General features: G+C 44.0%; 1 protein-coding gene across 1 annotated transcript in view; it reads left to right on the top strand.

The window, feature by feature from the left end:
* LOC308159460 (vitamin D3 receptor B-like) overlaps nt 1–11953 on the top strand; it is a gene marked incomplete at both ends in the record, with an annotated part of 30326 nt that extends 18373 nt beyond the window's left edge. Inside the window, 3 exons of the mRNA XM_080533251.1 lie at nt 117–268; nt 4049–4165; nt 11700–11953. Of these exons, the coding sequence (XP_080389377.1) occupies nt 117–268; nt 4049–4165; nt 11700–11953 (523 nt within the window). The remainder of the gene's footprint in view (nt 1–116; nt 269–4048; nt 4166–11699) is intronic.
* Between the last annotated feature and the right edge of the window lie 751 nt (nt 11954–12704).

The following is a 12704-nucleotide window of genomic DNA, read 5'->3' as shown; positions in this document are numbered from 1 at the left end:
TGATAAGCCTTGTAACCCTACCTCCTCCCTCCCCCCCTCCTCCTCCTCCTCCACCCCCCTCCCCCTCCTCCTCCCCCTCCTCCTTCCCCCCCTCCTCCTCCCCCCCTTGCTGACAGGGAGCTGACGGCGGAGGACCAGATCGCGCTACTCAAGTCCAGTGCCATCGAGGTGATCATGCTGCGCTCCAACCAGTCCTTCAGCCTGGAGGACATGTCCTGGAGCTGCGGGGGGCCCGACTTCAAATACTGTGTCAACGACGTCACTAAAGGTGAGCGCTGGTGTGGAATCATATGACATATGACTCTTCTAACCCCCCCCCCCGCCCTCTACCCATATGACTCTTCTAACCCCCCCCCTCCCTTTACCCATATGACTCTTCTACACCTCTCTCTCTACCCATATGACTCTTCTACACCTCTCTCTCTACCCATATGACTCTTCTAACCCCCCCCCCCCGCCCTCTACCCATATGACTATTCTAACCCCCCCCCTCTCTACCCATATGACTCTTCTACACCTCTCTCTCTACCCATATGACTCTTCTACACCTCTCTCTCTACCCATATGACTCTTCTACACCTCTCTCTCTACCCATATGACTCTTCTACACGGAGTAGGGCGAAGCCGCCCTAGCGTCTTGCGTATGTTTTCCCTACCCAGAGGTGGAGGTTAGGGTGTGTGTGAGGAGTAGGTTTGGGCCAGCACCGCTATCATTCCTGCTAGTGATGCATCCATACCAGTACTCCTACCCCATACGGGTGCTCACGTACTCGTACTTGTAAAACTACTCCAATACATCTGCTTCCGATACCACTTTACGCTAACGTGACCTCTCGTAGCAGGGAGGCAGAGGAGGAGCGATGTCAGCAGATATTTTAGGATTAAACGATGATGGTGAGAAAAGTAGAGCAGACTGCTGACTATGCTCTGCTAAAGTGTGTATATGTGACGGGGTCTGGTGAAAGAGTTTTAGGATCACTAAATACGTTTCAGTTCATTTAAACTGAATGTTTTGGATTCACTGTATCGCCTGACTTCCTTCTTTGCGTTAGTGACACACGGCATGTCAACAAACGTACGTTTTAGGACTGTGTGATGGTCTAGTTATGTGTAGTTATGTGTTTTTAGCATGTTCATGGTCTATCAGCATGCAGTTAGATAGTTACATAGTGATTCGTTTTTTCTTAGCTACGAGCTAGCTACCAATGCGAAGGTAACAAACATCTATTTTGATTCAGAACAATTTTTCCGCTATTTGGTTTGAGGTGTACCAACATTCAAATAAGCATATCTTCTTTAACTATTTTCAGAAATGCACTTTTTAAATAATCTGTAAAAGAAATTATAAAATCGGCTTGAGGACCAAAACACCAGACCGTGTCACATATTGAATTTGTTAGTCAAAAAGTGAGGAACAGCTGATGAAAATAAAGCATGTATAATGGTAAGTAAGTACTCTGTTTCGGTACTCGGCATCGGCACGTACCCAAATGTGAGTACTGGTATTTGGTCTGAAAAAGAGTGACATCGGTGCATCCCTAATTCCTGCCCCACCCTACATACCACTATTCTGCCATTATTCCACCAAATGCAGGAGCCGATATTTATGAAATTTTAAAAAATGGCATATACAACATGTGGTCAGTGACATGTTGGGAAGAAGATTTTTGCCTGCTATGGCAGCCAGAGAGAGAGAGAGAGAGAGAGAGGAAACAAGGTTCCGAAGCTAATTCAAACATACCTACTGACGGCGCTTCTTGAGCCTAGCATGGTGGATCAAATGACACTCATGTGAGGCGATGGGAAGAGAGAACGTAACTGCAGAGCTGCTCTATGTGGCCTAGCGGCGGCCTAGTGGATGGTGAGTTGGACCGGTGATCAGAAGAAAAGAGGAATTTAAAACAGCTTTTCAAAAACGTAATTCAACTGCAAAGCACGTGACAGAATGCGACTGTGATTACTGGTTTTGTTAGTAGGATAGGCCGCTAGATTTAGTAGGATAGTAGGATAGGCCGTTTAGATTTAGATACAATAAAAGAATCTAAACAAATGTAAATATGTATGCCATTGGCCAGTGAACCAATGAGAGATGTGTACGATGTGCCTGCTGCCGTGATTGGATCAGAGCATTTGACTGTATGCTTCTGGGTTTGACTGTCTGCTTCTGGGTTTGACTGTATGCTTCTGGGTTTATCATTTGACTGTATGCTTCTGGGTTTATCATTTGACTGTATGCTTCTGGGTTTGACTGTATGCTTCTTGGTTTATCATTTGACTGTATGCTTCTGGGTTTATCATTTGACTGTATGCTTCTGGGTTTATCATTTGACTGTATGCTTCTGGGTTTATCATTTGACTGTATGCTTCTGGGTTTATCATTTGACTGTATGCTTCTGGGTTTGACTGGATGCTTCTGGGTTTATCATTTGACTGGATGCTTCTGGGTTTGACTGGATGCTTCTGGGTTTGACTGGATGCTTCTGGGTTTGACTGGATGCTTCTGGGTTTGACTGGATGCTTCTGGGTTTGACTGGATGCTTCTGGGTTTGACTGGATGCTTCTGGGTTTGTTTCAGCTCTAAGCAGACCTGTGGTAATATTGTACAAGAATCCTGAATAATATGCGCATAGCTACACACACATGTACATTTACACACACACCCCAACCTGGTGAAAATGTCCTGGACCATTGCAGTGGCTGGACTTCATTAGTGTATCAGTGAAGTCACAAAAGGTTGCGCTCTCTGGCACGTGTACACACACACGTGCACTAATGCACATTGGCTGCCAAACCAGTCGGACACATCCGCAGACCCCTCAGGGCATGCTTTTCATTTGCCTTTCAAACAAGCCCCCTTTTCTAAAGATAAACCCAAGAATGTCACTTGTGAACTGCCCTGCATACAGAACATGTCTCCAGCCTTGTCTTGCTTAGGACCCAAATTAGTTTCAGCTTTCGTGTGGCTAACCAGTCATTTGATTTGGCTCAACTGCAAATGTGTGTTGTCTTGCGACAACAACAACAAAGTGTGTAAAGTGTGTGTTCTTGTGTAAACATGCTTTGCTGTTCAGTGTAATTTGATCTCTGATAGTTTTGAATAGCTAGCTAGTTAGATAGTTAGCACTTGGCTGCCATGTCAGCCAGCTGTGTGTGTGTGTGTGTGTGTGTGTGTGTGTGTGTGTGTGTGTGTGTGTGTGACCCACTAAGCAGTTGCATCATCATTGAGTAGAAGAGAGTAAATAGATACAGTCATAACTAATTAATGAGCTTTCTGGATGTTGAGTTGGCAACCTCCTGCTCTCTGTGTTGTCAAACGGGTCACTTACAACCAACAAGCCTGCTAATGGGATGGTTCCTTTTCACCGGTTGCATTGTGACTAAATGAAGTGATTTGGTAACTAGGGTTTGTGTTGTAATGGCTGAGGTAATAAAGTTTGTGTGTTGGTTGGGTTGGGTTGTGATAACGTGTGTGTTGGGTTGGGTTGTAAAAATGTGTGTGTGTTTGGTTGTGTTGTCATAACACGTGTGTTGGGTTGGGTTGGGTTGTAATAACGTGTGTGTGTTGGGTTGTGTTGTAATAACCTGTGTGTTGGGTTGTGTTGTAATAACATGTGTGTGTTGGTTGGGTTGTAGTAACATGTGTGTGTTGGGTTGGGTTGTAGTAACGTGTGTGCGTTGGTTGGGTTGTAATAACATGTGTGTGTTGGGTTGGGTTGTAGTAACGTGTGTGCGTTGGTTGGGTTGTAATAACATGTGTGTGTTGGGTTGGGTTGTAGTAACGTGTGTGCGTTGGTTGGGTTGGGTTGTAATAACATGTGTGTGTTGGTTGGGTTGGGTTGTAATAACATGTGTGCGTTGGTTGGGTTGTAATAACATGTGTGTGTTGGGTTGGGTTGTAATAACATGTGTGCGTTGGGTTGGGTTGGGTTGGGTTGAGTTGTCATAACATGTGTGTTGGGTTGGGTTGTCATAACGTGTGTGTGTGTGTGTGTGTGTGTGTGTGTGCGTGTGTGCGTGTGTGCGTGTGCGTGTGCGTGCGTGTGCGTAGCGGGACACACCCTGGAGCTGCTGGAGCCGCTGGTGAAGTTCCAGGTGGGCCTGAAGAAGCTGGGCCTGCAGGAGGAGGAGCACGTGCTGCTGATGGCCATCTGCCTGCTGTCTCCAGGTATGTGTGTGTGTGTGCCTGTGTGTGTGTGCCTGGGAGGGGGGTCACTTGTGTGAGAGTCTCATGAATCCTTTGAGCGTGTTTGTGAGTGGGGTTTTGGAGGTTTGTTTTGTGGTGTTTGTGAGATGTTCTGTATTCTGCGGTTCTGGTTTCTAGCATGTTTGTGTGTAGGAGTCCGTTGATGCGTGATCATATGATTGCAATGACGTATGTTTCCTCTCTGCGGGCGTACAGACGGGTGCGAACATTTGGGCACCCCTAGTCAAAATGCCTTTTACAATTAATATCTAAGTGAAAAGAAGCAAACCTAACCTCGAAATGGTACATTAAACATTTCATCACATTTTAAAGCAAGATTATTATTTATTTTAAAAAAAAGGATAAAACAAGGAAAAAGGCCTTGTGCAAAAGTGTGGGAACCCTGTCAGCTAGTACTTTGTAGCTCCTCCTCGGGCAACTATAACAGCTTGCAAACGCTTCCTGTAGCCAGCGAAGAGTCTTTCAGTTCTTGTTTTGGGAATTATTCCCCATTCTTCCTGGCAGAACACCTCTAGCTCAGAAATATTCTTCGGCCTTCTTGCATGCACAGCATGTTTGAGATCTCTCCACAGATTTTCAATAATATTCAAGTCTGGGGACTGTGATGGCCATTCCAAAACCTTCATCAGTATTTCCTGGAGGTACTTCATGGTAGTGTTGTCACGATACCAATATTTTACCCTGCGATACTATACCAGCCCAAGTATCACGATACTGAGTAGTATCGCGATACCGCGGCACTTTTGTAACACTTTTTATTTTTATGAACATGCAATGCATTTATACAAGTTACAATAACTTAATGAGTGGTGCATGAATAACATGCATTTAATGCATTACACTGTAACTCTACAGGTAAGTAAAAGTACTGAAACCGATATTTTTGTGAATAACATGTTTATTAATAAGTAGTTTGAAACATCAAACAGACCAACTGGCCTTTTGCAAGAGTATAGCAAAGTAGGTGTGTGTGTGTGTGTGTGTGTGTGTGTGTGTGTGTCTGTCTGTCTGTCTGTCTGTCTGTGTGTGTGTCTGTCTGTCTGTCTGTCTGTCTTTCTGTGTCTGTATGTCTGTCCGTCTGTGGGGTCTTTTTCACGAACTTGAAAAGTAAAAGCAAACACTGGCATATCAAAAAATATAGAGGGCTACTTCCAAACTGTAGCTCAAGACTTAACTCAACTTAAGAAAACTCAGTGGTTTTAATTTTCTAGTTAATGCCCACTGAGCTCGCAGGAACCATAGGAACGTTTGAGGTTGCTAACCTGTTAGCCGACAAAGCTAACGCGATGGGTAGTCGCGAAAACGGCTGCGTTCGTCAATTCGCTCTGGAAATCTGACCCGCACTCGCGGAACGCCTCTCGTCCAATCAAACGAATCGGTCGCTCTGTGACGTTGCACCCAGTGTGCGCTCCGGCGCTCTCGGAGCGAATTGACGAACGCAGCCGAAAGTGTTTCTCTCATGACAGTGTCGCGAGCCAGTCTTGTCCTCATTAGCAGAACCAGTGAATTTGGTAATAGAGGTAACACATTGCCCCGCTGGTACCGTGTTCAACACGGTAGTATAGTATTCCACGGTAGTACCGTTGTATAAAGCTTATGGTATAGTAGGCACCGTGACATTTTGGCACCGCGGTATATCGTTGGTACCGGTATATCGTGCAACACTACTTCATGGTTGATTTTGAGGTATGCTTCAGGTCATTGGCCCAATCCCGATTCCCTTTTCTACCCCTATGGCTCGTTTTCGAGTGTGACTCGTTTTCGAGCCAAGGCCTTCGAACAGAGCCACAAGCCGTCGGGGTTGAAAACTACCCCTATGAAATGGGACAACCCTTCAAGACTGATACGTCATCAGTAGTATCGTAGAAAAGCATTGACGCTCGCGACTCATTCACAACTTTTACACTATCAAACGATCAAACAAGTCATCAAATAAAAAATAACAATGCTTCATTATCAGACCATGACAGAATAACGGCGCTCTAACCTGTATGAAACCTGTGCTCCTACCCTGCCAGTCTGCACTGATTTAGGACAACAGTGCAACAACTTCGCGGCTGAACTTTAGTTACATTTACGGCGTCATATACCATCAATGGGAAACATGGAAAAATGCATGACTTACAGATTTAATTTTATGACGTTCCGAAATCCGAAGTGACAGGAACGCTGGAGAAACAGCCTCTGTCCACTGCATTAATTAACTACATGTCCTCGATGAGTCTCCCGCTCACTGCCCTCCATCAAAAATTGCACATCCATCGATAATATGACATAATAATTAACAACTGCTCGGATTAGATTGCGAGTTGTTGGTATAATAAGTGCCGCAATCAGGGTTTCCGTTAACCGGTAATTCCCGGACTTTGTCCGGTAAAAGTTGTTGAAGTCCGACAAATTGAAAACTCGTCGGACATAAATGTCCGGTGAAAATAATTCCCTCTAAGCACAATTTGAATACAATTCGCTAAAGTTCACATTCTGATTCCTTCTATTTTAAAAAAGACGAATATATAGGCTATGTATTTATTTTATTATGATATGATTTGACACCGGCATGATGATGACTCCTAATGTGTAGGCTGCCTATGCGAAACAGCGGTTGTTTCCGGTGTGCGCTATAACTCGTGCACAATCGAGTCGAGGCAGAGAGGAGGATAGCGATGTTTCTCTCTGTGATAGTGTGATTATGCAAGCCTTTTCTGAAAGGGATGAGAACCCGATTGTTTCAGCTTCTCCCAGGGAGAAAGTGGTAGTAGAGTTACCATCCTCCCCGAGTCCTACCATACCATCCGCTGACAGCCTATCTCTGCCTGTAACCGGCGAGCGATTGCGTGTCGCTCAAGTAGCTGATCAGTCATTAAACAAATGTTTTTTACATGCAGCTAGTGAGGAATCTGAAATAGGGGGCAACGTAGTTTATTTCCTTAACGATGGGATATTAATGCGTAAATGGTCTCCTCCTAATGCAAATGGTTGTGAGTGGAATACTGTAAAACAAGTGGTTGTGCCTGTGGGTTATAGACAACAGGTGTTATCTGTAGCACATGAGAGCCAGTGGTCAGGACATTTAGGTATAACAAAAACTTATCAGCTGATATTGAAACATTTCTTTTGGCCCGGACTGAAGGCGGATGTTGCCAAGCACTGCCGCTGTTGCCATACTTGTCAGATGGCGGGTAAGCCTAATCAATCCATTCCACCCGCACCATTGCATCCCATTCCTGCTATAGGGGAGCCATTTGAACGTGTAATAATTGATTGTGTTGGACCTTTGCCTAGGACTAAAAGTGGAAGTCAGTATTTGCTTACTATTATGTGCGCTGCTACTCGTTTTCCCGAAGCTGTTCCGTTGCGTAACATATCAGCCAGCTCAGTGGTGAAAGCTTTAACAACGTTTTTTTCCACATTCGGTCTTCCTCTTGTTATACAATCTGACCAGGGCACTAACTTTCAGTCTAAGCTTTTCAAACAAGCCCTAAGAACGTTAGGGGTACGATGTCACGCCAGAAGCCTACATGTTTGCACTGTTCAATAAAATGTTATACATCTAGACATTGTGGTATTTCTTTATATACGTATCCCAGCCTGCCTATTGTTTCTCAATAAACAGTTATGTTCTCCTCATTGACATACTCCCGAGTCCGATTAAGTATGATTTGACAGGCAGCTAAACGAAATGCCTTCCCAACCAGCGAGACCTGGTTATAGAAATGACGTTGTTTTATTGATAAAAAAAAGGGTAAAACTGGAAAGAGAAAATAGAAAACTCACATTAATCCCAAACAATTTAACAAACTTCAGTTAACGTAATGTGGAGTCTGTTCATTGATCGATGCTGTCTGTTCAGTTCCCAGTGAGGCGCCCGTTCAGCGCTGGACATAATAGCATAGCGCGCATGCGAATCATGTTATATTATTATATATTATATAGCTCGCATCTAATCGTATCGGATGAGAAATAGACATTAAATGGCATATATAGGCCGCTACACAACAGTAATCACCGCGACAAACAGCTATATTAGAAATTATTATTATTTTATTTTTTTATTATTATTTTTTTAAATATTTTAATATGATGACCGGAATATATCACGTTTGTCCGGTAAATCGAAATCTTCCCGGACACGATGTCCGACGGCAATTTTTTCTAACGGAAACCCTGGCACACGCATAGGCACCTCGGCCTAACAGCGATTTTTTGGGTTATGCTTGTTGTAAAGAAAAGGTCTATGCATTGAAATGACATTAGTACATGAGACATTAGACATTAGACATCAGACATGGAAATATGTCATATGCGCGACAAATCAGCCTGTAACGTTAGACACAGCACCTCGACATAAAAGCGACTTTTTTTGTTATGCTTGTTATAAAGAAAAGGTCTATAATGCATTGTAATGACATTAAACTAAGATAATAAGATGGTTATCATAATTTTTCAAATCTTTATTAATAAGTAATTACTAGGGCTGTCCCTAACGACTATTTTCTAACTTAACGATTAGTCTAACGATTATTATTTTTACTGTTCGATTAATGTAGCACTTAATTTTCCCCAAATAAATGTCAAAAACTTCTCTTATTAACATTTCAGTATGTTATTCAATTATTATTGTACAAATATATAAATTAGGCTTCTGCACTGCAGGGCAATATTCCACAACAAAAAATATCCTCTCTTTCTTCCAGTCCAACATAACATATAATATTATAAAATATAAAAGTTAACTTCAAATAAAAGGAAAAGTGCAAGTAATGCAGTAGGCAAGTTCAACTCATTTTCAGGAGGAATACAAAAATAAATACCAACATAAAATCCTCTAATTAGTGCAATTCGAGTGAAATTCTAACCGGAATACCGTAACTATACCTCTCAGTAACAATAACGATCTCAGTAACAATATAACATTCTCCCCCTCCCACGCTCCTCTCTCCCCCCCCCCTCCTCTCTCCCCCCGCCTGCCTCCTGGTTATTATTATTATTATAGGTCAGTGTGGGGCGGGCGCGTCGCGAGAGACAGTTAGGAGGTCAACAAGTTACAGTATCTTAGCTGTTCATAATGATGGCATGTCTAAAGAAAAACGACAGAAAATCACAATACTTGAGAGTAGGGATGCACCGAATGATCGGCCAGGTTCAGAGGGATAAGCCTTAACCGCGCCATTGATGTACGACTGTGTCGGAGATCTCCGGTCGATAAAAGCTCGCATGATTATACTACTATCTAGTATACTAGTATACATACTATCGCATGTGCGGAGTCCATACTCCACCCACTTTACAGCACAGTCAGAGTTCGGCCATTCCGTGTTCCGTGTGAATGTTCGCCAATGTGAGACGTACATTTTTTATGACGCGATCAAACAGTGCAAGCAACCCATGCTGTTCTGTAAATGAGACGAGCATTGAGTGATGACTACCTACTGCCAAGTAATATAATTATAGCAAACATGTCTGCAGTTTGGTATCTGTTCTCTGACTCTGAAAGACAACAAGAGGCACATTCTGATATTATAGACTTTCGTTTTCGTTTTCGCGTCTTCAAAATAAAAGCGCAAGTTAAGCGTTGTTGAAAATCAATGACACGTCGCTCGTAACTGGTCGCAGCCATGTTGTTTATTTGCGACGCACCAACGCACATTACGCAAGTCGACGTATTGACGTTGACGCGTCGTCCCAGCCCTAGTAATTACAGAGAAAGTAAAATGACATTTCTGCATTGAATAGAGCGACATAACATTTCTGTAGATGATTCGCAATGCATGCTGAAATCAAGGGGTATGGCTTCAAAGCTAGTCTGGTTCTGAAATCGCTCGAAACAAAGTCATGGCTAGCCCTCGAAATGAAGCCATGGCTAGACGAAATATGAATTGGGACACCCCTACCCTAAACGTGAATGCGCAAAACGAAGCCATAGGGGTGAAAACGAAGCCGTAGGGGTAAATTGGGATTGGCCCATTGTCTTGCTGGAATACCCAACCTCTCTTCAACTTCAATTTCTGGACTGGCATTCGAACATTAGCCTCTAGAATGTCTTGATATTTGGTGGAATCCATTCTTCCTTCCACCCGCACAATATTGACTGTGCCCCCAGCTGCTACACAACCCCAATACAAAGCATAATGGATCCACCTCCATGGTTAACAGTTGGCAAGGTGTTCTTCTCTACAAATGCTTCACCCTTTTTTCTCCAAACATACCTTCTTTGGTTGTGGCAAAAAGCTCAGTTTTGGTTTTGTCAGTCCAAAGCACATTGTTCCAATAGGCTTCAGGTTTCTCAAGGTTTTCTTTTGCATACTTCAGACGCTTAATTTTGTGTTGAGGTCGTAGGAAAGGCTTTTTTTTGTTAACTTTGCCATGTAGGTCTTTGTTGTTTAAGGTATGCTGTATTGTTGTCCTGTGAACAACTAGACCGGTGTCTGCTACTCTTTTTTGCAGCTCTTTTGCAGTGATGTGTGGGTTCTTCTGAGCATTTCTCACCAGATCTCGGGCCATTCTATCTTACATTTTTATTGGTCTTCCAGATCTTGCCTTCAATTGTTCCATTTATTTTCCATTTTCTGATGATGTTTCTGACAGTGTAAATGGATAGTTTGAAACTTTGCGAGAGTTTTTTGTAGCCTTCTTCTAGATGGTGGAAGTGAACTATCTTGATTCTGACATCCTTGGACAACTGTTTAGAGGAACCCATGGTTCCAGACACAACAACCACCGCAGTCGGATACTTTAGAAGGCATGGAGTTACTTCAGAATATATAGTTCAGCCCTGGAATTATATTCACCTGACTCATTGAAGCCCTAACGAGTAAATCACCTTGGTCTGGGCCTTAGTAATCATCTTCTCAAAAGGTAACAAAGAATAATCCAGAAGGGTTCCTAAACTTTTGCACAGGGCCCTTTTCCTTTATTTTATTTTTTTTAATATCATTTAAGAACTCTTAAAAATGAAAATAAAAAGAAACCTTGCTTTAAAATGTGCAGAAAGGTGTCATGTTTAACTTTGTAGCATTTAGTGTTCAGGTTTGCTTTCAATAACTTGGAGATTAATTGTAACAGACATTTAAACCAGGGGTGCCCACATTTTCACACCCCACTGTACATACGTTATGCATTTGGCTATTTTATGCATCTGCCTACACCCACAAGGTTCGACATTAACGGTTGCCCGATTGCCCGGTGCAAGTAAAACATTTGCAGGGTTTGTTTGTGCGACAGCGACGACGCTGCTGGATCCTGGATCTGTGTATCGGTGTGCAGGAAGAATAACGGACGGCGTAGGCGCCACACCAGACAAGATCGATGGAGATATTATTAAAGCGTATTATTAAAGCGTACGCCTGTCCACCTGTCTGTCGATCGCTGTCGCGCAAACAAACCCTGCAAATGTTTTACTTGCAACGGGCAATCGGACAACCGTTAATGTGGAACCCTGACCCACACATCAGGTTTCCCACGGCCAACATGCTAAACCCTCCCCCTCCTCCAACAGACCGCCCGGGCATCCAGGACCACGCACGGATCGAGGCCCTCCAGGACCGCCTGTCGGAGACCCTGCAGGCCTACATCCGGATGCACCACCCGGGCGGGCGGCTGCTCTACGCCAAGATGATCCAGAAGCTGGCGGACCTGCGCAGCCTCAACGAGGAGCACTCCAAGCAGTACCGCTCGCTCTCCTTCCAGCCCGAGCACAGCATGCAGCTCACCCCGCTGGTGCTGGAGGTGTTCGGAAGCGACGTCTCCTAAAAGTTTGACCTTCGACCCCCCTGCCCCCCCCACCCCGTCTCCCTCCAGAGAGGAGTGTGAAGGAGACTCAGGAGGTCAAAGTGGAGGCAGGGGGGCATCAGATGCGGTTGGAGCTACGGATGTGTTCGGAGGGGTAGTGGACAGTGAAAATGGAGGTGTGTACGTGTGTGCGTGTGTTTGTGTGTGTGTGTGTGTGGAAAAAAGAAGAAGAAGAAGAAGAAGAGGAGGAGGAATAAGGTTGTGGCGGGGTGAAGAGGCCTGTGTTAGGGGTTGTTGACTGGAATGCAGGACGGAGGGGGGGATGCAACAAAAACAAGGGAATTTCCATAGCGACCGTAACATAGAACCTCTGCCTTCATCTGACACATGGCTTATGTCTGTATTAAGAGACAAACAAAACAGTATTGCATCCTGTGAGTCATATTTACAGTACACTGTGCTTTTTTGTGTGTGTGACGGGCAAGTGCTGCTTTTCTTCATGGCAGTGTAAATGACCGTACATACACCCTACCTACACACACTAAGCACACCCACTCATGCAGTTCGCCATTGGGTTGGAGCTACCTCCTGGTTTTTAGTCTTTATTTTTTGAGTTTCTGTATTCATAAATGCCTCGTGAGTACGTACATTGTTCACACACACAACGCAGAAAACCTTGAGCGTGCCGTCATCAACCCAGGATCTATTCAAGTGTCGCCGGGGCACAGACAGCCTACAAACGTTCGTATTGTGTTTCTAATTTTCTCTCCGC

The sequence above is a fragment of the Nansenia antarctica genome, assembly GCF_963989245.1.
Source record: "Nansenia antarctica genome assembly, chromosome: 6".
Taxonomy (NCBI): domain Eukaryota; kingdom Metazoa; phylum Chordata; class Actinopteri; order Argentiniformes; family Microstomatidae; genus Nansenia; species Nansenia antarctica.
Note: the sequence above shows the minus strand (reverse complement) of the source record. Positions and strands in the feature narration are given on the sequence as shown.